This window comes from Myxine glutinosa, chromosome 6 (assembly GCF_964187855.1).
Source record: "Myxine glutinosa chromosome 6, kmMyxGlut1.1, whole genome shotgun sequence".
Taxonomy (NCBI): domain Eukaryota; kingdom Metazoa; phylum Chordata; class Myxini; order Myxiniformes; family Myxinidae; genus Myxine; species Myxine glutinosa.
In genome coordinates, this window is record NC_136266.1 from 62,711,037 (window position 1) to 62,737,129 (window position 26,093).

General features: G+C 42.9%; 1 protein-coding gene across 3 annotated transcripts in view; it reads left to right on the forward strand.

The window, feature by feature from the left end:
* Positions 1-19,068, forward strand: part of LOC137429871 (spermatogenesis-associated serine-rich protein 2) — an 86,099-nt gene extending 67,031 nt beyond the window's left edge. For all 3 annotated transcript variants that reach the window (XM_078779934.1, XM_078779935.1, XM_078779936.1), the window contains 4 exons: positions 2,901-3,010; positions 4,690-4,792; positions 11,888-12,129; positions 16,292-19,068. In XM_078779934.1, coding sequence (XP_078636060.1) covers positions 2,901-3,010; positions 4,690-4,792; positions 11,888-12,129; positions 16,292-16,726 — 890 coding nt within the window. In that variant the 3' untranslated portion in view covers positions 16,727-19,068. The remainder of the gene's footprint in view (positions 1-2,900; positions 3,011-4,689; positions 4,793-11,887; positions 12,130-16,291) is intronic.
* Positions 19,069-26,093: the final 7,025 nt, after the last annotated feature.

Genomic DNA, 26,093 nt, shown 5'->3' on the forward strand with positions numbered 1-26,093 from the left:
GCTTGGCAATGACGAAAGGGGAAATGGAGGTTTTGGGAATGGGATTGAAGGGAATCTATCTCTTCCACTTGGTGCAGTGGAGTGTCATTCTAATGGAAGACAAGGCCTTACTCTAAAACACATAATAAGATATAAGCTACTGAACAAGGGTTTTATCGTGTCCTTCAATGTGGTGTTTCATGGAATTAACTACCGGGACGCCCTTTTTACCTTTACACAACTCTGGAGGCAGGAGGGGCCATAATCAACAATGTTACACAACAATTTACCACAATACAATACACACAATCAAAAAAATGCAATCCTCATATCCGCAACAATATATATATATATATATATATATATATATATATATATATATATATATATATATATATATATATATATATATATATATATTGTTACGGACACGGCTTAGATGTTATGATGGGCCGAGCGGAATGGCCGCCGTGTTCGCACAGTTTACCCGATTCCACCCGACGTTGACCAAATCGCGCTATGCTAAATCAATGAAGGAAAGGACACAACGGCTGGGATAAATGAAACGACACAAGGGGTACAGTTCTCAAGACCTCCGGAGGAGGATATAATTGGTGGTGGAGAAAAGGGGTAGATTACAAGGTAAGAGGTAAAGCACAGAAGAGATAGGCACTTAGACACAATCTTATCTATCCCAGACAGACCACAGACAAACGGAACAAGACTGACTTACACAGGGATTGGTGGCAGGGAAGGGCAGGCAGTCGATAGCACAAGGTGCACCTTGGCTCAGGGACAGGATAAAGCACGGTCCAGTAGATGCAGGGAGGTGTCACGGCGCTCGGAGGTGGCGTCCTTTTCTCTCCAAGCTGAGGGCGCATCTGACGTCACCTCCCTCTTCCTGCGCATGCTCAGCGGGGAGTGACACGCCCTCGGCTGCTTGGCTCCGCCCCAGATGGGACCGGTCCGCCGCTCCCATTGGGTGCGGGGGTTACCGGGCTCCGCCCTTGACGAGGAGCTGACAGCGAGCCCCTACGTGGTAACCCCGTCGAGCACATGTTCGATGGCGGCTAACCAAGCCGGAGTGAGGACGCGCACTCCCCGCGCCGCCGCCGTTGTTGTTGCTGTTGTTGTTGTTGTTGCTGAACCGTGAGGAAGAGCTGCGGGGAGGTATTGGGAGGTCCTAAACTTCCTAACGGTGCCATACAATCACATTCTGGTGCAACGAAGAGTCAGAATTAATGGAAACGAGTCCTTAACTGACATAGACTAAGAATAACTAGCAAGATGTCCTATAGTTGTCTACGTGAGATGCGGTGGACCTGGATGCGACATTTAATGGGGGAAATAGGGGAAGGTCGGGTCTACAGAGTGTTGTTTACAGAAAATGGGACTAGGGAATGGGGGATTGGGGATAGTTGGGAAGTATGGAGGAAATAGGGGAATATTTACAAGCGGATATGGATGGAGGCCAATCTCATATCCGCAACAATATATATATATATATATATATATATATATATATATATATATATATATATATATATATATATATATATATATATATATATATATATATACAGAAATCGGGCGCTTCTTCTGACTCACCCTGTATAAACAACTACTTGAACAAACCTCAAGTACCATTGCTTGATTTACACTGAAGTTCAGGTCAGGTATGGGAGCATGCATCAGAGCAGCGCTTCGCCGCATCCACTTTCCAACGGTACTCCAGGGGCCTCCGTCTGGCCATCCCCCCAGGCTGATGCCTGGCCCATTCCTATCTCCTTGAGATGCCGATCACCCTGCTGCAACCAACCAACCAACCAAGTTCATGTATTGTAACCTTCATGACTTGTTTGATATGTCACAAATGTATCTGGCTGGAATTATTTTGTCTAGGTTAATTAAATAAGTTAACACATCAGAGATAAAACTTAGTTTACGTTTAACACATGCTGGAGGCTATCTATACCAGAGACTAACGAGGTTCACGACAGGGGTGATCGTCTGCTTCTTTGAATACTTCATGAGGACACAGTACCGTTGAGCTGAATTCAAATGAATAACTTCAGTGTCTCTGTATATGCTCCTACTGAGGAAAGTGATCTCACTGTGAAGGAGGCATTCTACGCCACGCTCGAGTCTGTGGTTGATCAATGCCACATGAGAGATACTCTTCTAGTCTTGGGGAATTTCAATGCATCGACTGGCACTGATGGGGATGGTATCACTGAATAGGGATGAATGGCGTATCACTGAACTTTCAAGGCAATATGCATGAGAATATGTTGGATCTTAGTTTACTACTTTCAAAATCAGGTGTTAGAAAGTACAGTTTTATTTTTAATTCATCACGGTATAGTAAAAACAAGAATGAAACTTGTTTTTGTTTTTTTACCTTAAGAACAATCTGGATATGGCGGTGGTTCAAATTGCAATAGTATCCCCTATAGTTTGAAACAAAGAGAATACAGGAGTTTCTATTTGTAGGAGTTGGATTTTTTTGTTGTTGTTTTTATCGATATAAGTTTGAAAAAAAAATGTAAAGAAACAAAAAACGACTATTGAAACTAAACTCGATCTTTCCCTTGAAGTCTTTCTTCCCTTTATCTCACAAATCCATATGTGAGAAGTTCTTTTGAAGATTTATGGATGCAATTTTGTGTTCCTTCCTGAGTCTTTCATCCATATTTTATGGGTTAAATCACAAACCTCATATTTTGTTAGAAACGTGAAAGAGATTTGAGAATGATGACATACCTGAGGATAGAATAGCATTCTTCATCTTTGTGTTCCACCAGCAGTGTATTATGGTTTCCATATTCAAAACCGGAGACAAAAACTCGCTTCACACGTGCAGCTCTCATGTTCCACGTTTAAAAAAAACTATTGTATTTTTATTATTTATTCTCTCGTAGTGCGGCTGCTGGAAGAACGACAGGCCACGGCGCTGGTCCTCAAAAAGCAGGCAGACCAAGCGAGTCGTATGGACGAACATCAGCTGAGTGAGCTCCGTGGGCATATCAAGGTACTTGAGGGACCTAAAGCCAACCTCCTCCAATGATATCACAAGCTGTCGAAAAGCACTACTAGTAAAAGTGGTCAAAAGCTGCAGCCTATGTTCACTATTTTTAAATTGGCATTCTGTGATACTCGTAGCAGAGCTTTCTTTTGACAATCCCAGAACAAGTTTGGCTAGTAAAGTTTTGGGTGGGTCATAGGGCATAAAAACCTGATCAACTATAAACTAATTTCAGCTGATCACCACCATCTCTTATCTGCCCCCATCCAAAAGATTGATCTTTTCTACCCTTGCTAATTTCATCCCAGATTCACTTTTTTGAAATACCAACTTCTTTCCTGGAAGTCCTTGGTGTCCTTGTGTTTTATACTTCTCCCACCCCCCCCCCCCTCCCACGCCTCCTCCCCCCAAGCCCTCCCACAGATCTCCCGATGTCCCTGCTCTCAAATGTTGTGTTTGTGTGCTTCCCCTTCTCTCCCCATCTTGTCTACTGCCCTCCTTACTATATACCTTGTGTGTATGTTTGATTTTTTGTGTGATAAATGTTAGCTCTTTCATGAGCCTCGATCCTGTATACAAAAAAAACAAACAAAAAAACTATTAACTATGCAGCCTGGAATCATTGAGATAAGATTGTTTTTTTCTTTTTTGTATACAAGATCGAGGCTCGTGTAAGAGAACATTAATCACAAAAAAAAAAACGGACACATAAAATATGATAAAGGGAGCAGGAGACAAGATGGGGAGAGAGAGAGGGAAGCACACAAGTACAACAGTAGAGAACAGGGACATCAGGAGATCTGTGGGAGGGAGAGGGCTTGGGGGGAGAAGGCATGGGAAGGGGGGGGGGGGGGGGTGGGAGAGGTATAAAACACATGGACACTGCGAGGACTTCCAGGAAAGAGGTCGGTATTTCAAAAAAGTGGATCTGGGGTGAATTAACGGGGGTAGTAAAGATCAAGGTTTTGGATGGGGGAAGATAAGAGATGGTGGTGAACAGCTGTTTTAAAGACCTGGAGGGAGGAGTGGGATTGAAGATAGTGAGGGACTATTGCAATTTGAAGCAAGATAAACCTCCATACTCCATATTATTGCTCTCAACGTTATTGCTCTCAGGTCGAAAGACGTGGAATTTATGACTTCACAAAGTGATTGTACATCTGCAATGTCACCACATGTGGAATCGATTTTGTCCCGAATGAGCTCTTCTGCAGAGCTTTCATCTCTCTCTCCATCTCTTTTTTACAACTACCTTATTCAGACCAACTACTGGAAGATTATAGCTCACTCCTGAATTTTTCTGTAGTTGTCATACAAGGAACATTTCTTTGACATATTTAGATATTTGTGACAGTTTTGTGATGGGCATACAGTATTTTGGGAACTGCCATTATATTGTCGAAAGTTTCATTGAGGTTTTTAAGAATTGATGAAACAACTGTTGCAAAAATCCCAAAAAAAGCTTTACTTTTATGTGTGCAAAATAAATTAAAAATTTTAAATGTCAAATCAAATCCTGCGATGATTTATACTTTGCTTGCATAGTTATTTGCAATGGTCATATATTTCAAGGCAAAGGCAATCTGCAACTATGGAAAATGCGAGTGAATAGGTAATGGGTAACATGCTGTTTGGTTTAAGATCACAAGGCTGAGTAAGAGATCTTTGTTTCTTTTTGTTTTCAGCACTTTGTGAGTGAACGCAAGTACGATGAGGAATTGAGTAAAATGGTGCGCTTTGTCTGCGATGTAGAGTGCTTGAAACAGGCCCTGGAGGAATTTGGGGAAGGTAAGACCTTATCACACACAAGCATGTACACACAGAGGTGGATACTTTGAGCTTTGAGACTTGGTAGGTTTCTGTTCCGTCTCCTGAAACCCACCCACGTGTGGAGATAGCAGCCACGACAGTGACTTGCACACACACACACACACACACACACACACACACACACACACACACACACACACACACACACACACACACACACACACACACACACACACATATATGTATATATGTACTGTCACATGTTCCTCCCCAAACCCCGGTTACGGTGCACCTCCGAGTCTCAAGCGGGAACACTGCAGAAAGATTTGTTATTTTGAGTGCTAATAAACCATGGTAAAACTACATCAATGAAATTGTAGAACAAAACAAGTAATTGTATTAAGAACTCTCACATACACAATAATAACACTATTAAAGAAAGTACAATGAAAATATCACTTGCATCAAATGAACAATACATATGATGGTACCATCATTCCCCAATGCTCTCAAAGCAATGAACTCACGATATGCCAAACATGAGTGGAATGTAACATTCCCCAAAGTCCGTGCACGGATCCCCACGCTGGTTGAAGATGGAGGTCATGCAGAACGGCAAAACAACAGGCAGATATTGGCGCCACTGTGGATGATGAGTTACGACATGAGAGCTTGATATGGGAATTGAGCCGATATGGGAACCAACGGCAATCAACGCGATGAGGTCGATATGGAAATCCCAATGACAAAACAAGATGCACGAAGCGGACAGTCTCTTCGAGGATAAAATGGCGTATCAGCCTGTAATGGAGGCTCTGGCTCCCTCCAACAATAACTCACCCTTGGTGATAAAACCTAAGACGCAGGTTGAATTGCATTAGCAATATGTGATGATGTCGTGGGCAATCCCTTTCCTGGGAAGCCTCAACTCATTCGCGACCAATATCAAAAAAAGTCCGCTCGCAGCCTCGATGTGACTCACAGCTGTCTCCTCCTCGCTCTGCCCATCTTGATCTCCCTTCTTCCCGTTTCTTTGCCGCATTTTCCTTTTTCCTTCACAAACATTTATTTTTACCTTTTACGAAAGTCATCTCCATTTCACACAAAAATCTTAACAATATCACCTGAAACTAAAAATCCTACAAGTATATAATAATAACACTGGCGGAAGTGACGGATTTGTAACAATACACACACACAGTACCAAGTATTCACACCCGTTGACTTTTTTCACATTTTGATGTGTTACAGCCTGAATTAAAAATGGATTAAAGTGAGATTTTTTGTCACTGACCAACACATAATACCCCATAATGTCAAAGTGGAATATTTCTTTTTTTAGAATTTTTTTTTTTACATATTCATTAAAAATAAAAAGCTGAAATGTCTTGAGTCAATAGGTATTGTCGCATCGCCGAAGATTACGATCACCGGTGATAGCTGAGACAGTTTTTACTCCCGAGGCAAGCAGCCGAAAATGGCGGTATTTTTACACGCATGGGAATGACGGGATGCGAGCCGTTTACCTGGGCGGAACACACGGATTTATTCCAAAACAACAAATAAGTAAAAATGACAGTAAATTCAACAAATAGTTAAATGAAAATAAATGCAAGACGAAATAAAAGTTGTGGTAAAAACTAATTCCCTACTGTGAGGATCCTCCACTCAGTCTCAAAAATGGACAAAGGGAAAGATAAATAAAAGAAAGTCCCCTTTTATAGTGCCCTTATCTGGTCCCAAATGGGTCCGTCTATGAAGTTGGCAGCCCAGAGTGCGATGTCCCTCAGGCGGGAACCTGGCACAAGATGGCGGCGCCGTCGCACCTGATGGCGCCACAAACATGAGGTGAATAAAGTCAAGAGGTTATCCTTTTAGGCACCTCCACCACTTAGGGATGTTCAGCGTGGCCTCCAGCCTACCAGAGAAAGAGCTGCTGTCGACCTTCTCCACTCGCTCTCCTCCAAAGCGCACAAACTTCACAACCCAACCGAACCCAGAGAGAGACAGACTCTTCTTCTTTACTCTCTCAAGCCAATGACCGAACGTCCCTCCCAGTTTGCCCGCCCACCTCCTACTGGCCAATTGCGTACCTTGGGGCATGGCCTGCCGGGTTTGCTTGGTGTGAGTGTTCATTAAGGCGGTGCTTACCTGCCGATCGGCAATGTACGGGTTCTGTCGGCGGTTGTGGTGGTTTAATGGAGGTTTTGCATGGCCGGCCTGGTTGTAAATGTAAAACGTAAAGGGAAAGTGACAAAGGGAAATCACATACTGGGAAAAAACTAACCGTAATCACTAACTAGTTATCACTGCTTCACCCCTCATGTGAAGACACATAAACAATCTTAAGCTACAGTCTCCCTACTTAAATACATCGAGATTTCTTCTACGCGTCCACGGTCCATGCTATGATTATACAGTCCTACCTTTACGATGGGATTCTTTCATCTACCCCGACAAACGTAACAGTATTTAACACCTTTGCTATGACACTCCGAATTGAGCTCAGGTGCATCCAATTTCCTTTGATCATCCTTGAGATTTCTCGACAATTTGATTGGAGACCATCTGTGGCCATTTCAATTGAAAAAAAAAATTTGATTTTAAAATGATTTCGAAAGAAACACGCCTTTCTATATAAGGTCCCACAGTTGACAATGCATGTCAGAGCAGAAACTCTACCATGGAGTCAAAGGAACTGTCCATAGAACTCCAAGATATAATTGTGAGGAGGCATAGATCTGGGGAATAGTAAAAAAAACAATTTCTAGAGTGTGGAAAGTTCCCAAGAGCACAGTGAGCTCTATCATTAGGAAATGCTAAGAATATGGAACCACTCAGACTCTTCCTCGAGCTGGCTGACCAAACTGAGCACCGGGAAAGAATGACCTTGGTCAGGGAGGTGCCCAAGAACCCAATGACCACTGACAGAAATACAGAGTTCCTTGGCTGAGATGGGAGAACCTGCCAGAAGGACAACAGTCTCTGCAGCACATCCTAAATCTCGGCTTTATGGGAGAGTGGCCAGATGGAAGCCATTCCTGAGAAAAAGGCACATGACAGCATTCCTCGAGTTGCAAGAAAGCATGCGAAAGTCTCAGAGAGCATAAGGTAAAATTTTATGTGGTCTGATTAGATGAAAATTGAACTCTTTGGCCTGAATACAAAGCACTACGTCTGACGGAAACCGAGGACAGCTCATCACCCATCTAATGCCATCCTTACCGTGAAGCATGGTGGTGGCAGCATAATGCATGGGGATGCTTTTCAGCGGCAGGGACTGAGAGATGTGTAACGATAGAGAAAACAATGAATGGACCCACATACAGGCAAATCCTTGAGGAAAACCTGCTTCAGGGTGCAAAAGACCTTAGACTGCGGTGAAGATTTACGAACTAACAGGACAATGACCCCAAGCATAAAGCCAAAGCAACACTGGAATAGCTTCAGAACAAGAACGTGAAAGTTATTGAGTGGCGGAGCCAAAGCCCAGACTTGAATCCCCATTGAGAATCTGTGGAAATACTGGAAGATTGCTGTTGACGGACACTCTCCATCCAACTTGGCTGAGCTTGAGCAAATCTGCAAGGAAGAATGGGAGAAACTTCCCAAATCCAGATATGCAAAGCTGAGACAGACATACCAATGAAGACTTTCTTTTTTTTTCTTTTTTTTTTGTATACAGAATCGAGGCTCGTGAAAGAGCTAACATTTCTCACACAAAATAAATCAAACAGACAAACAGAATATATCAAAATAGGGAGCGGTAGACAAGATGGGGAGAGAAGGGGAAGCACACAAACACAACATTTGAGGGCAGGGACATCGGGAGATGTGTGGGAGGGAGAGGGCTTGAGGGGAGGAGGCATGGGAAGGGGGGGGGGGGGGGTGGGAGAAGTATAAAACACAAGGACACCAAGGATTTCCAGGAAAGAAGTTGGTATTTCAAAAAAGTGGATTTGGGATGAAATTAGCGGGGGTAGAAAAGATCAAGGTTTTGGATGGGGGAAGATAAGAGATGGTGGTGAACAGCTCTTTTAAAGACCTGGAGGGAGGAGTGGGATTGAAGAGAGTGAGGAAGTTTGTTCCAGAGGCGGGAGAAAAGAGGAATGAAGGAGTGAAGGTGAGCAGAGAGTCTTGATTTTGACAGTTTAACCATAAGAGGGTTGCAGGCAGATCTTGTGCGACCTGTAGGAATATTTGGGGGACAGAGCCCAGAGAGAGCTGGGGGGGGGGCAAGGCCGGAGAGGAGTCAGTAGAAGACGGAAAGACCACCAACCTGCCTGCGGTGAGTGAGTGAAAGGCCCTCGGAGTTAGCCTCATCGCGGGAGATTCCAATGATTCTGAATGCTTTGGTTTCAACAGCGTGAAGACGAGCTAGGTGTGAGGCAGGAGCACCAGCCCAGAGTGGTGAGCAGTATTCCATTGAGCTGTGGATGAAAGCCTTGTATGTGGTGAGGAGCTCAGGTGTGCCAAGGAAGGACTTCGCACGACGGAGGATGCCCAGTCGGCGACTGGCTTTGGAGGCCAGATTTGAAATGTGGTTTTCCCAGGAAAGATCATGGCAGATAGTGAGACCCAAAAGCTTGAGTGACAGAACTTCTTGGAGAGGATTATTCAGAAAGTGGATGGGAGGGTTGTCCAGTCGGTCTTTTCGGAGAGACATCGTAAGAGTGTGAGATTTGTCAGGATTGAAAGACATGTTCCACTTGTTTGCCCAGTCTGTGATTTTGTGCAAGTCTGGAGAGAGTGAGGAGGCTGCAGACTGCCTATCTGAGGGATGAGGAATGGAGCGACAGAGAGTAGAGTTATCAGCAAAGAGATAGAGAGAATTTTCAAGAGAGTCAGAGAGATCATTGATGAAGACCAGAAAAAGCACAGGGCCCAGAACACTGCCTTGGGGAACTCCAGCCTGAACAGGAAGAGGAGATGAGAGAAACCCATTCAGGGCCACACGTTGACTCCGACTAGAGAGGAAGTCCGCCAGCCATGCGTGGAGATTTCCATGGATACCAAAGGAGGAGAGTTTGGTGAGCAGAGCGGGGTGCCTGACCGTATCGAAGGCACGTGATATGTCAAGGGAGACATCTCTAATTTCCGGTTTGGCATTGAGGACCTCCATCCATTGATGAGAAAGCAGAAGCAGCATGACCAGAGTAGAGTGACCTGGTCTGAAACCAAATTAATGATCAGAGATCAAGCCATTGGAGAAGAGGAAAGATTTCATATCCGAAGCAATGATGGAAGCTGTAATCTTGAAGCTGTAATCGCTGCCCAAGGCGCTTCTACAAAGTATTGACTGAGGGGGCTGTATACTTATGTAAATTAGATATTTATTTATTTAATTTTCAATAAACTTGTAGAAATTTCTAAAAACATATTTTAAATCTGTCATTATCGGGTATTTTGTGTAGATAAGTGACAAAAGATTTCAATTTAAGCCATTTTAAATTCAGGCTGTAACACAACAAAATGTGAAAAAGTCAAGGGGTGTGAATACTTTTTGAAGGCACCGTATATACACAAAGCCCTCCATAAGTATTGGAACAGTGAAGTCAAATTTGTAATTATTGCTATATACTCAAGAAATTTGGATTTGAAATGAAAAGATTAATATGAGGCAAGAGGTACAGAAGTTTAGCTTTTATGTCTTGGTATTTTATGCATATATGTTTTACCATTGTAGAACAATAGCACTTTGTATGTTCAGTCCTCCAATTTTAGCTATGCATAAGTGTTGGGTGATTGCACACAGCCACGCCAAGTTGGAGTAGGGATTTGCATAATTGGTATTTCTAGCCTGCCTTTGCAATTTGCCCCTTGGCTGCTTGAGATTCCTAGTGCGTGGCAGATCATTCATGCCTTTAATATTTGCCATGATGGGGCACGCATTATTATCACCACTGCAGCTAAAGAGTGAATATATAATTATAGCAGATTTATATCTGGATGTCGGTTTTGCATTCCCAATTGCTGTCGGCTCTTTTTACATTTAATGAAAATATGATTAACTGATAATGATTACAAGTGGTATTTGGATGGATCTAAAAATGCTATCTCAGTCTGAGAAAGAAAAGAGTGTTTCCTTCAAATAAGAGTTTATATTTACTAGGGCATGCCCGTACTATATACAGTATATATCTAAAATTATATCCCCCCCCTCTATTTACATGAAATGGTTTGGTCCAAAGCGAACGGCTTGCGAGTACGGTGACAATCCCCCCCCCTCTATTTACATGGAATGGTTTGGTCCAAAGCGAACGGCTTGCGAGTACGGTGACAATCCCCCCCCTCTATTTACATGAAATGGTTTGGTCCAAAGCGAACGGCTTGCGGAGTTTGGTAAAGAAATCGCCATAGCGTGCACAAACGCGCAGGAAAGCGAAAGAATCGCAAATTAGTTTTAATTAGTTTTAAAACATAGTTTAACGCCAACATAGTTTGCCAACGTGAAATAAATGAATACGCTCTCAAATGTGCCGTCCGAGGCAGAGTCTGTTCGCCACGTTCGGCACACGTGATAACTCGCTGCTCTCTGATTGGTTGAATCGTTTTTTGGACAAAGCTCGGTAACTACTTGTCCGATTAATATGAAACCTTGAAAAGGCACATCCTCGGGTCCCCAGCAATATACCTGGCAAGTTTCAAGTATATCGGACCCGTGGTTGTCGAGAAACAGCGGTCACAGACAAACACACAGACATACACACATACACACACACACACACACACAGAGATTACTGGAATTATAGATAGATAAGGCATTCAGAATGCTAATATTTGACACATATAACATTTTCTCCTGGTGAGGGCTGGCAATACTATGCTTTTAATTCTATCATTTATGACTTTACTAATTCAAAATAATTTTACGACTATATTGTTTACCTCCTAAAAGGTCCCAGTGTTTATTTTATCATTTGCATTTTGAGAATTTAAAAAAATGTTTATTAGATTTGTTACCATTTATTGCAACAACCTTGTTTTTGTCTCGCTTGAGTAAAGGTAAATGATCCAAAGAAATACAGTCATTGTCTGTTAAAAGGAGACCAAGAATTTGCACAACTGCTAGTAATGGTTGCTATTATTAGCATTTCCTCTCTAATCCTCCAGTGACACATCCAAAGAATTTCTACTCATCTAAGCCGAACTACGACACTCTCATATCGCTGAGTTCCCATAAGGTGGCCGCACCCCCTTCTCGTGCTCGTGGACATTGCGAAATGACGCCCAGGCCAGAGGCAGATCAGAGGCAAGCAGAGCGTAGCGGTCAGCCGGTTCCGACCCAGGGGCAGCAGGCGAAGACGGCTTCAGTTAACTCGGCAGAAGAGCACAATGCACATCCTGTAACAAAAGTAGGTCATGGCATGAATATGCAAAGAACATTGAATGGGCAGGGAATGTGATAAAGATGGGGAATGTGTGTATGTCATTAACTGTCATATTTGACAGTGGCTTTGGGGAATTGTAAAAGCTAAATTTATACAGTTGAGTTTGGAATAAAAGTTTTGACCCTCTCGAAATTAAATAAGTCTCTATTAGAAATGCTTGATACAAAATCAATTATTCCAGACCCAGATTTTATCCAGAGTGCTCTTGTCTAGTCTGCAGTTTTTTGTATCCACACTTGATATTCTTATTTGTAATTTTAGGAAAAATTTAAAGTTTACATCATGCTTGTTGAATTTTGTTCAACTTATCTCACTCATAAGACTGGTGTTGGCTTAAGACCTTACGGTCTTGAGTTCAAGCCCCTGTCGTGTCGTTAACACCAGGTGGGTTGACTCAGTCTGAATCTGGCAAACTGGCAAACTGAGTACCAGCTTAATGGGAAGAATGAGCCATTTGAGTGTCCTATGTCGAAGTGGCCACCCATCCAGGATTGTGCCCACGAGCAGTGTCCATGTGTTTTATACCTCTCCCATTCCCCACCCCCCCCCCCCCCCCCTTCCCATGCCTCCTCCCACCAAGCCCTCTCCCTCCCACAGATCTCCCAATGTCCCTGTTCTCTGCTGTTGTGCTTGTGTGCTTCCCTCTCTCTCCCCATCTTGTCTCCCGCTCCCTTTATTGTATGTTTTGTGTGTCAGGTTTTTTTTTGGTTTTTTTTGGTGATTAATGTTGGTTCTTACACGAGCCTCGATGTTGTATACAAAAAAAAAAAAAAACTAGCCGAGGAAACTGCTTCAGCAGCCACATGCATCTGAAGATGCAAAATGCGTGGTTTTCTTCTTCTTCACCCTCACTCATATATTAGCTTCATGCACCCTGTGTTTTTGTCCCCCGTCGCACAGCGTAGCGAAAGGGGGACTATGGCTTTCCCCTCCGTCTGTGTGTCCGTCCGTCCGTCCATGCGTGCATGTGTGCGTGCGGGCGTGCGTGCGTGCGGGCGTGCGTGCGTAAGCGAAGGACTGCATTCGAATTTGGTGTGTGGGTGCAACCCACGTCAAAATCCAAGATGGCCGCCGCCATGTATGTCTGATGCAATGTATGTCTGAACCTTGTGAGATGAATATCTTGAAATATAAGCGAAGTACCAACTTCTAATCTGGTGTGCGGGTGTATCTAGGCATAAGGAAGAACGCTATTGAAAATTGGGTCGCCACGTCAAAATCCAAGATGGCCGCCGCCATGTATGTCTGAACCTTGTTTGCAGAATATCTTGAAAAATAAGCGAAGTACCAACTTCTAATCTGGTGTGTGGGTGTATCTAGGCACAAGGAAGGACGCTGTTTAAAATTGGGTCGCCACGTCAAAATCCAAGATGGCCGCCGCCATGTACGTCTGAACCTTGTGAGATGAATATCTTGAAAAATAAGTGAAGTACCAACGTCTAATTTGGTGTGTGGATATATCTCGGCATAAGGAAGAACGCTATTGAAAATTGGGTCGCCACGTGAAAATCCAAGATGGCCGCCACCATATATATGTCTGAACCTTGTGAGCGAAATATATATATATATATATATATATATATATATATATATATATAATATATATATATATATATATATATATATATATATATATATATATATATATTTGTATACAAGATCGAGGCTCGTGAAAGAGCGAACATTAATCACACAGAAAGACAAACAGACACATAAAACAAATAACATCGGGAGTGGTAGACAAGATGGGGAGAGAGGGGGAAGGACACAAACACAACATTTGAGAGCAGGGACCGAGAGACATGGAGACATCGAGAGATCTGTGGGAGGGAGAGGGCTTTGGGGGGGGAGGCATGTGAAGGGGGGGGGGGGGGGTGGGAGAGGTATAAACATATGGACACTGCCAGGATTTCCAGGAAAGAAGTTGGAATTTCAAACAAGGTGGATCTGGGGTGAATTAGTGGGGGTAGAAAAGATCAAGGTTTTGGATGGGGGAAGATAAGAGATGGTGGTGAACAGCTGTTTTAAAGACCTGGAGGGAGGAGAGGGATTGAAGGGAGTGTGGGAGTTTGTTCCAGAGGCGGGAGAAAAGAGGAATGAAAGAGTGAAGGTGAGCAGAGAGCCGAGATTTCGGCACTTTAACCATCAGAGGGTTGCTGGCAGATCTTGTGTTTTCAGTCAGATAAGTTTTCATTTATCTTGAAAAATAAGCGAAGTACCAACTTCTAATCTGGTGTGTGGGTGTATCTAGGCAAAAGCAAGAAGGCTGTTTAAAATTTGGTCGCCCTGTCAAAATCCAAGATGGCCGCCGCCATGTATGTCTGAACCTTGTTTGCGGAATATCTTGAAAAATAAGCGAAGTACCAACTTCTAATCTGGTGTGTGGGTGTATCTAGGCATAAGGAAGAACGCTATTGAAAATTGGGTCGCCACGTCAAAATCCAAGATGGCCGCCTCCATGTATGTCTGAACCTTGTGAGCGAAATATCATATCATAGCATGTTTTCTGCGTCTTCCACTTTGTCAACTCACATCACTTCCCTGACGGGGGACCAAGGTCCAAGGCGTAACGCTTGTTATATTGGTACTTCCCTTAACACAGATTACTCGAGGGCAAAAAGTAATAAATTTTTAACAGCAAAGAAAAGTAATGGCTTTTGGTGCATTCTCAAGAGGGTAGACCAATATGGAAGCAAACAGTGGAGAAGGATCTCATGGAAGCTGGAATTTTGCTGTTGAAGCACAACATCTAGCCCAATATAGGAAAGGGTGGAGAGCTTTGGTTCAGGCCTTATGCTGCATACATCATCATAGTGAGTGAGGAAGATACTTTTGGAAGGGAATTTTATTTGTGTGTTCACAAGTGACTGATATTGCTCTTCATCTTACCCATGGTCATCTGCACCTCACTCAAGTAGGGCGTTCCTCGAGTTCTTCTCTTGTTGGTCGTTGAGGTATCCGTACGAGGATCTTATCTTTCATGATGGAGTTACAATTTAAAAGCTCTTGGAAAAATGTTCTTTCCATCGAGAGTTGATGGCTTCATTTTCCTAAAGCATTCCGATTCCATCTTTTGATTGACGGGGGTTTACACCATGATGGCTTGGCCCAAAGACCGCTTTGGTGGAATTATACTATGGAAGCACATCGAGCACATGATAGGAAAGAGTGGAGAGCATTGGTTCAGGCCTTATGCTGCATACACCTCTGGTATATGAAGATAAAATAAACTGATGACGTCTTATTGTACACCGCTCCTTTCCTAAGCCATCTCCAGGCGCTGCATAACATCATTGTCGGGCACCGAAGGGGGCTCGGCAATGACGCACGCTGAAAGGGAGTACTCAGTTTTCACTCTGGTTGTTTTCTTTTGTCCCGGCGATATCTCAGCCATCCTATGAGCTAGGAAGCTGAAATTTCAGCACAATAGTGAGAAAGTGCTTTGGCAAAAAGCTATATTTGTTTGTTGATTAATTAATTAATTAATTAATTAATTATTATCCATTTATTAACGAGTTATTTATTTACTTTATCATCTGGGCAATATCTCAGGCACCTTTTGAGCTAGGAAGCTGACATTTGGACACAACATTGATCACATGATGTGGTTACAAAGGATATTTTTGATTTATTGATTAATCAATTAATCGATTAACTATTTATTGATTTCCTAGCTCAATTTATTGATTTAATTAATTTTCAAAAAGTTACAGCTTCGATTGAAGCACTGGTGGTTTAGGTATGCTATTAGCCAATTGATTAAGAAAATGTTTTATGATTATTAGTTATTGATTTTAATTATGCAATTAATCAATCAATTATTGTACACCTCTCCCTCCCAATGCAGTCTCTATGACCTGCACGGCGGTATCGAAGGCGCCCAGGCAATGCCGTGCTGCAGGATATTTATTTATTTGGCATGGGGGCGGTGTACTTTGAATGTATCTGTACTTGCTTTGTTTAAGTTTTCACTTTTCGATCGTTTGCAATCGTTTGGGATGAGGTAACATGTGCACGATGGTTGTGAAGGTTTTTGGAAAAAATTGAAAAACTTTTGGATGAAGAGTGCCACACCTAACTTTGAACTTGATTCCTGCTGACAATGTGTGCTGTCGTTGCCTTTCAGGGTTATCCATTCCAAGGCACCCAAAGAGTCAGGCGGTTTGGTGCGGGTTATCGTCCTCGTGCCAGAGGACAACAGGATTTTGGAAGAGGTGGAATAGGGACCTCACCAGCTGGTGGTGAAAATTACAAGTCAGCAACACATCAACGTAGGGACATGCATGGTGGTTATCGGAGAAACCAGATGAGGGACATGCCAAAGGCACAAGTTCAGGGAAAATTACCACCTGAACCGAACCATAATGATCAAGAGGAAAACCGAGAATCCACCATGGTGAAGACCTCACTAAACCCCAAAACAGCCAATAGGGAAACACCACCCAATGCTAGACCTCAGAGGAATCCCCGTCCTCGGCAAAATGGACCTCGAGCACAAGCTTCTCGTGGCTATAACGGACTTCAAGATCATGTTCCTAATGGCTCTGCCTACCAGGCCTAAGTCTTCCGGAACTCCACTGGGAAGGCAGCACCTTATATTGCTGTTTCATTCATTCAACTAAGGACATATTTCTTCTTGTCATTAAGCATAAATATCGTTGGTGTGATATAACTTTTCAGTCTGTGTCCACAAAGGTAGAGTGTCGAGGTTTATGACCACCTGCAGAAGCACAAAAGATTTGCTTCAAACAGCATTTGCATCTTCTTGTACTGTTTTCTCCTTTCCTATTCCTCGCTTTGCTTATACTTTTTGTCTACTGATTTATGTTTCTCCCGTTTTTCTTTTCCTTATTCTTTCCTAATCTTTCTCTTCTTGATTCTTCTCGTATTTCTTCTTTATTGTACGGGGTAACACAGAAACATTGAAGCGAAATAAATGTTTTCTTACATTTATCTGGATTCAAAGGTCCACCAGGATGGTGCAGAGGTAGCACACTTGCCTTTGAGCTGGCTACTCCGGGTTCGATTGTCAACTGGACTATAATAAACTGTCAGATTGGTGCTTCGCAGGCAGTGTTTCCTCATAAAGTCCATCGTCCTCCAAATGGGTGTTAAGCTGAGGATCTGTCTGCTAACATTAGCTGATGGACATTAAACATTCCACGGTGTCCTTCGCAAAGAGTAGATGAGTTATCTCCGGCATTCTGAAGAAATTGCAAATTCTTGTAACTGTATGTCGAACGCCAGGCCTGGCCAACAGTTTCGTGAACGACTGAGGCTAAAAACCTTTCCTGGCTGACTCCACAATAAAGTAGGAATTATTGGGACCATTAAATAAGGAGTAGTGGATGGGTAGGAGAGATTTACCTACCTTCAATATTTCTGATTCGCCCGCAATTTACAGTTTGTGATTTAATAAAAATTATTCACCTTTCTTATTATTTCCCTTTTTCTCCTCCATAACCTCTTATCAGACCTCGAGCACTATCAGACCTCGAGCACTATCAGACTCCTCCTCACTTGTTGTGAGCTCTTCCTCTTTTTCACCTCTCTTCTTGTATTGTTCTCTCCCATTCTCTTCTTCATCACAATGTGAACTTCAGGTTGTGATTTTTATATTGAATGATGTTGCAATATCTTTGGACTTTAACATATCCAACTAGTGCCTGAACAATAGATATTGGACCAAAGATTGGCATACAGTTCTCATTAATCGTGGGTTTTATCACATCACATTGCTTTCTTGGTTTAAAATAATAATAATAATAATAATAATCCCAAAACGTCATATCTTTTATATTTACAAATCTGTTTCATAGCAAAAGGTTGGAAGGAATCGTATTACGTTTTGTTTTGTTCTTCTTCTGGTGTTGCTCTTTTACGCTTTATCATCCTCTGACCAAATATTGTGTTTCATAATCAAACAATTTTTAGGGTATTGTATTATTAAGTTCAACATAAACTTGATCATTCAATGAGAGACTTGAACAATGAACATACATGCTGATTTATCCTCGTTATTTTTTATCGATCCTGATACCAGTTTTTGTAATCTGTAAGCTACATGCAAAGTAAGGAGCATCGTTGGACAACGAAAGGCATCGGCCTAACCATAGAATGCCATCGCAGCTGTATTGCATCACAAAGTCTTGGAATGGGTGTCAAGCTGGCAGGATCCGTCTCCAAACCTGCTGTTTATAGACTTCCAAGGTTTTGTTATTTCAGAAGCTAATTTTGTTCCATGACAAGAAACGAGCTTGTGAGTGGTTTAAAGGTATACTTCCAAACGTTTAAATTGGCTGTCACAACAGTCAATCTTCACTTACATTACTTTCATAACCACCAATCGCTACTGATTATTTTCTGGAACTTGCAGCCAATCCCTGTACTTATTTTCATGTCATACGTGTCGCATTTGCCTTGTATCTCCTGCCACGTGTTGCAGTTATCACTACATAGTTTAAAAAGCATAAATATTGTGCTTTTAAAAAATACCGTGGGCAAAAGCTGAACGTGACATATTGTCATCTCTTGTGCAATTGTTTATTCAAAGTATATTAGATCATCTGTGCCTTACAGAATCACATTGGGACCTCTCGTGGCATCCTTTTGGAAATGATGATTGAAAAATATTTATTCCACCCAAAAAGAAATGAAAACGGTTTTCTTTTTTTTAAATTGTGAAACTGTTTGAATACTTGAAACAATTATAATGTTTCCGTTATATAATATAGCTGCGCTTTCGCTTATTACGATGCTATTGCGTGTAACAACAAAGTGTTACTGACAAGCTGTGACAATGTTCTGATTATTAATATTTTCCTTGGACATCATATGTATTTGGAGAGGATCGATTAATTTTAAGCTTCACTTGTGCCGAATAAAAACCAATATCAGTTATAACTTCCAGGTGAATATTTCTGAACGAATCTACCTTTGACACACCTAAACATGTACCCTTGAGTTGCTTGTATTGATTTTCCACATCATCCATAGTTTTTGTCATCGTTACTTTAATGACGATTTTTTTTTGCTTCCTGGCATCGCAAGCTCAACTACGTCTCATGTTATGAAAAGTAATTATGATTCAATTAAAAGTCAATGGTATTTTTTGATGCATTTGCATCGACGATTGATTAAAAGTGTGATGTAGCATTTCTTTCGCCATTTGGAAATTGAGAAGCTTCAACCCCGAAGTGTCTTGGTATACAAGATTGAGGCTCATGTAAGAGCTAACATTAATGACAAAAAAAAACAACGGACACATACAGTCACGTGAAAACCTCATCCTCACGTAATTCAAAACACCTCACCCCCACGTAATTCAAAACACCTCATCCTCACGTAATTCAAAACACCTCACCCCCACGTAATTTAAAACACCTCACCCCCACCTAATTTAAAACACCTCACCCCACCTAATTTAAAACACCTCTCCCCACCTAATTTAAAACACCTCACCACCAAGGGTCTTCACTCAATTAATTAACAAACACATGCTGCTTCAACTCACCAAACAATGGATGGAGGCCATCAATGTCAGACGTGAGATCAGGGTCGTTTCTCTGGACATATCTCGTCATTTTGATATAGTCTGGCATCCTGCCTTACTCTCCAAACCTTTGCCTATGGCATCCAATGCCTACTCCACACATGGATTACTGACTTCAACTATATGGTATTCATAGAATACTTACCCTGCGCAGTCAACTTGTTGTGAGCCAACTCTTCTGTTTTTGAACATTTTTTTCTTTGATCCAATATGGCTACCAGCCCACGTGAGCGATGACATCATAAATTTATATTCTCTAATATAATTGTTGCATAGATCATGCCCAATACATTTCAAACTGATCAGACTAAGCGTTGTCCCTGTCGAATTATGACGTCATAATTATGGCACCAATGACGTCATCGTGAACAACACCTATTCCCCATGTGGAGTTCTTTACAATGAGCAATGTTTCAATTTTTTCAATGCAGCGGTTTAGGAGATATGGAGGTGCAACATTTTTCGGTTCTTCCAAGATGGCGCCTGTACCACATTATCTATGACGTCATGGTTATCATTAAAATATTCTACATGAGGGGGCGTTCCTATGGTGAAAATTTCGTGCCCATCAGACCAACAGTTGCTGAGAAAAAAAAAATTCACAGAGCGGATACGTGTTGTACTTGTCGAATTATGACGTCATAACGAAGGCACAGATGACATCATCATTAACATATCATATTCCCCAAAAGGAGTACTTGACAATGAGCCATGTTTCAATTTTTTCCATGAAACGGTTTTGCAGATATAGAGGTGCAACTTTTTTTGATTTTTTTCCCAAGATGGCGTCTGTACCACGTGACCAATGACGTTAGAATTATCATTTAAAAATTCTATAGGAGCCGCACATATTCTGAAAAATTTGTGTCCATTGGTCTAACAGTTGCAGAGGAATTTTTGTTTTATTCATATTGATCAGATCAGGCGTTGTACTTGTCAAATTATGACGTCATAATTAAGGCACCGATGACATCAGCATCAATATATCTTTTTCCCCATGGGGAGTACTTGACAATGAGCCATGTTTCAATTTTTTCCATTGAGCGGTTTGGGAGATATAGAGGTGTAACCTTTTTCAAAGATGGCGTCCGTACCACGTGACCCATGACGTCATAATTATGAATAAAAAAATTATACAGGCAGAGGCGCTTCTATGCTAAAATTTCGTGTCAATCGGACCAACGGTTGCCGAGAAAATGAATTTTTAAAATGCAGACACGTACTGCACGTGGCACACGTACGACACACGGTATACGGACACAACTTAATGCTTAACCCCGTTTTCGCTTCGCGAGCGCAGGGTAACTACTCTCGTAGCCAACGTATGGCGCTCAATAGAAACCTTTCATATCCTGTCCATGTCAAGGCTGGAGTACCCCAAGGCAGTGTTCTGGGCCAAGTCCTATTCCTGAACTTCATCAATGATCTCTCTGACTCTCTGGAAAATACTCTTTATCTGTTTGCTGATTATTCCACCCTCTGTCGTGACATCCCTCATCTTCAGATTTTTTTTTTTTTTTTTTTTTTTTTTTTTGTATACTGAATCGAGGCTCGTGAAAGAGCTAACATTAACTTCACAAACAAATCGACCAGACAAACAAAATACACATAAAGAGGGAGCGGAAGACAAGATGGGGAGAAAAGGGGAAGCACACACACACAACATCCGAGAGCAGGGAGATGTGTGGAAGGGAGAGGGCCCGGGGGGACGAGGCGTGGGAAGGGGGGGGGGAGGGGAGGGAGAAGTATAAAGCACAAGGACACCAAGGACTTCCAGGACAAATGTTGGTATTTCAAAAAGTGGAATTGGGGTGAAATTAGCGGGGGTAGAAAAGATCAAGGTTTTGGATGGGGGAAGATAAGAGATGGTGGTGAACAGCTGTTTTAAAGACTTGGAGGGTGGAGTGGGATTGAAGAGAGTGAGGGAGTTTGTTCCAGAGGCGGTAGAAAAGAGGAATGAAGGAGTGAAGGTGAGCAGAGAGTCTTGATTTTGGCAGTTTAACCAAAAGAGGGTTGCAGGCAGATCTTGTGCGACCTGTAGGAATATTTGCGGGACAGAGCCCAGAGAGAGCTGGGGGGGCAAGGCCAGAGAGGAGTCGGTAGAAGACGGAAAGACCACCAACCTGCCTGCGGTGAGTGAGTGAGAGGCACATCGCTCAAGGTTTTTCACTTCGCTTCAACCATTTTCACCACGTTCTTGAAAAAAATCACAATGCTGGTCAAACACTTGGAATATGTCTTTCAATCCTGACAAATCTCACACTCTCACTATTTCTCTCCAGAACAACCGAAGGGAAAACCCTTCCGATCTATAAAAAAAAAAAAAAAATCCTGTTGATGAAGTTCAGTCATTCAAACTCCTAGATTTTACTATCAACCAAGATCTTTCTTGGGCAAACCACATTTCAAAGTTGGCCTCCAAAGCCAGGCGTCGACTGGGCAACCTCCGTCGTACAAAGTCCTTCCTTGGTACACCTGAACTCCTATCCACCGAGAAGGCCTTCATCCGCAGCTTTATGGATTACTACTCTCACCTTTGGGCTGGCTCCCCTGCTTCACATTGTGCTTAGCTTGATGCTGTGGAAACCAAGGCCCTGAAGATTATTGCAATCTCCCGTGATGAAGTTGGGTCTCTGGGCCTGGTATGGATTTTCACAAGTTCATCTTTTATGAAACTATGGATGTCCAGCAATCGTGTTTATCTCAACTGGTATTTATCTAGCTGTTGTATTATTTTGTCCAATGTCAGTATGATTTGATTGTGTGGAAGCATAATGTGTTTTTTTTGTGTTCGGCCATTTTTGTTTTTCTGTCTCGAATGCTTGCAAAGTTCGAAAATATTTACTGGAGAATTTTATTCATCGTGTTGGTGTTGGGCTTTCCAGCTTTATTCGTTGGCCACCACAACAGGCCTGATCTTCGCCAGCTGGATTTGGCTTTTGCTTTTAAATTTGCATGTGTCTGAAGGATGGCTCCATTCTGCGCCAATGAAATTTTCTCACTATTTCCAAATAGAAAACCTCCTTATATTTTATTTTATTAATTTCTCTATTTTTTTTTTTAATAACTCTTTGTAAAACTAATTATCGCACGACTTTCGTTTCGGTTAATCAAACGTAATCCCATGTGTGTGTGTGTATATATATATATATATATATATATATATATATAATATACAGACTTGGCATTTAATATGGATTATTTTTTTTTTCTTGACTTGGGTTCACTTTCTTAACTCAGTATCTTAACTCAGTAACTCATAGGAATGAAAACTGCCACCTGCACTCTTGACCCCATCCCCTCCAGCTTTGTCAAGGCCTCCCTCCCTGCTCTCTCTCCACTTATCATTGCAACAATAAACTCCTCCCTGTCTACAGGCATCGTCCCACCATCCCTCAAAATTGCTGCTGTTACCCCCATTCTAAAAAAACCTGGTCTAAACCCTGACACCCTAAACAACTTCAGACCCATCTCCAACCTACCCTTTCTGTCAAAAGTTTTGGAACGTGCTGTAGCCACTCAACTCAAACATCACCTCTCTGCCAATAACCTGTATGAAACATTCCAATCCGGATTCCGCTCCAACCACAGTACTGAAACTGCTCTCCTCAAAATCACCAACGACCTTCTCCTCTCCTCTGACGCTGGCAACCTCAACATTCTCGTCCTCCTCGACCTCAGCGCTGCCTTTGACACCATCGATCACACCATCCTGCTCACCCGACTTGAATCCACCTTTAACGTTACCGGCACTGCCCTCTCTTGGATTAAATCATACCTCTCTGACAGACGCCAGTTCATCTCCATCAATAACTGCAAATCCCCCACTGCTCCCCTCCCCCAAGGTGTCCCCCAAGGTTCATTTCTTGGCCCACTCCTCTTCATCCTTTACCTGTCCCCCCTCGGTCACTTAATCCGCCGTCATGGTCTCCAATTCCACTGCTTCGCCGATGACATCCAGCTTTTCATCTCCACCAAGTCCGTCTCCACCGACACCCACTCTATCCTGACAAACTGCATCTCTGAAATAAAATCCTGGCTTCAAATCAACTTCCTCAAACTTAACTGTGATAAATCTGAAATAATCATCATTGGCCCAAAAACGCTCACAAAATCCACCCATAACTTTGCCCTCAACATCGACGGTATCCCAGTATCCACCTCCCCTCTCATCCGGAATCTTGGCGTCATCTTTGACCAAACCCTCTCCTTCGACAAATACACTAAACAGATCACAAAGACAGCCTTCTTTCACCTGAAAAACATCGCCCGTCTCCGCTCATCCCTCTTCTCCACGGCTGCAGAAACCCTCATCCACGCCTTCATCACCTCCCGTCTGGACTACTGCAATAGCCTCCTCTATGGTTGACCCTCAACAATCACCAATAAACTCCAATACATTCAGAACTCCATTGCCCGTCTACTCACCCATTCCCGGACCCGTGACCACATCACCCCCGTCCTTTACAAGCTTCACTGGCTCCCCATCTCCCAGAGAATCCAGTACAAAATCCTCCTCTTGACCTACAAAGCCCTCCATAACCTAGCCCCATCCTACCTGGCTGACCTCCTCTCCAGACACACTCCCACCCGCAACCTCCGCTCTGCTGGTACCAACCTCCTGACCCCCCCCATCCGGACCAAATTCAGATCCTGGGGGGACAGGGCGTTCTCCATCGCTGCTCCCACCCTCTGGAACTCACTACCTCACACCATCAGAGACTCCTCCTCACTCACCACATTCAAAACATCACTCAACACCCACCTGTTCAGCACTGCATTCAACATTCAACCCACAGCATCTAACCCCTGACTATCACTTCTCCTTCTCCCTCCTTTTGCTTTTAATATTTCCCTATTGATTCTTGTCTTTTTGCAATTGTTGTTTTCATGTTTTGTTATGCATTATGTTTTGCACTCTGTCAAAGCGCCTTTGGGCTTCATGAAAAGCGCTATACAAAATAAATGAATTATTATTATTATTATTAGTATATAAATCTGGTGAGTTTCCTTTACACTTTGGTGATTTATTTGTTAAAACAACCATGTCACTGATTGTCTGTCGCAGCAAGAAGTCAACAACAGGATTATATCACAGGTGGCGTGGCAAAATGTACGGACAGGTGCATTTGACGATTGGCTTCACAGTCGGGTATACAAGGGTTGTTGCGTTCTGTATTAGTGGAAAACAACTGCTGCACATCTCCAAAAGTTATTGCCGCTTCCTCTGGAGATGGTCCGTCAAATCGACAATGCTGTTTGTCATGGAGTGGTGGCTTTACGAAATTACGGCATGAAAGAGCGTGCTATTGCTCGGCAGTATGGCATCACTCAAGGTCAGGTGTCAAAGATCCTGAAACGAAATGCTCAGAGGGGTGTCCCTACTCCAATACCGAGGCCAGGACGTCCCCGCAGAACCACAAGGAGGGATGATCGCCAGCTGCACCGGTTAGTCCGCAATGGCCGTACCAAGTCAGCTAATCGGCTTAGGGCTGAGTGGCAGCAACTGACAAATGTGCCTGTATCCAGAAGGCTAGTCAACCAACGACTATTTCAAGCAGGCTATGGTGCCAGGCGTCCCCTGAGAAAGCCACGCCTGATCAGACAACACCGCCATGGCCGATTGCAGTGGGCCAGAGAGCACCGTCAATGGCAGCCAGGACACTGGAATCACGTAATCTTCAGTGACGAGTCTAGATTTCTGGTCTATCGTCAAGATGGCCGCGTCCGAGTGCGCAGACAAGTGCATGAAGCCTACAACAAAGATTGCATAGTGCCAAGAGTCCAAGCTGGAGGTGGTGGGGTGACCGTTTGGGCTGCTTTTCATGCAGGGGGCAAAACTGACCTGGTTGTTCTGAATGGAAACCTGAACCAGTTCAAGTACAGGGCCATTCTGCAAGAAACATTGCTTCCATTTGCTCGTGCAGCCTTTCGAGGAAACCTTGTCTTCCAAGATGACAATGCACGGCCTCATCGTGCTCGCATGATCCAACACTTTCTTGTGCTGACCGTGGTGTAGAGCATATGGAGTGGTCTGCCATGTCCCCGGATATGAATCCGATAGAGAACTTGTGGGCAGAATTAACGCGTCAAATCGACCACTTGGACCAGCAGCCGACCTCTGTGCGTGAATTGCAGCAGGCTATTGTCACTGCATGGCAAGCGATTCCTGTCCAAACCTTGGCAAATCTCGTGAACAGCATGCCTCAACGTGTACGTGCTCTCCTGAATGCTCGTGGGGGTTACACGAAGTACTGAACTGTAATTTTACTGTCCGTAATCCCAGTCGTAATTTAACTTTTGTTTTTGTTTTAAATTTTTTTGGCTAATGTGCAAAATAAAGAGATACTTCTGGAAAACGTACAGAAGTTTAACA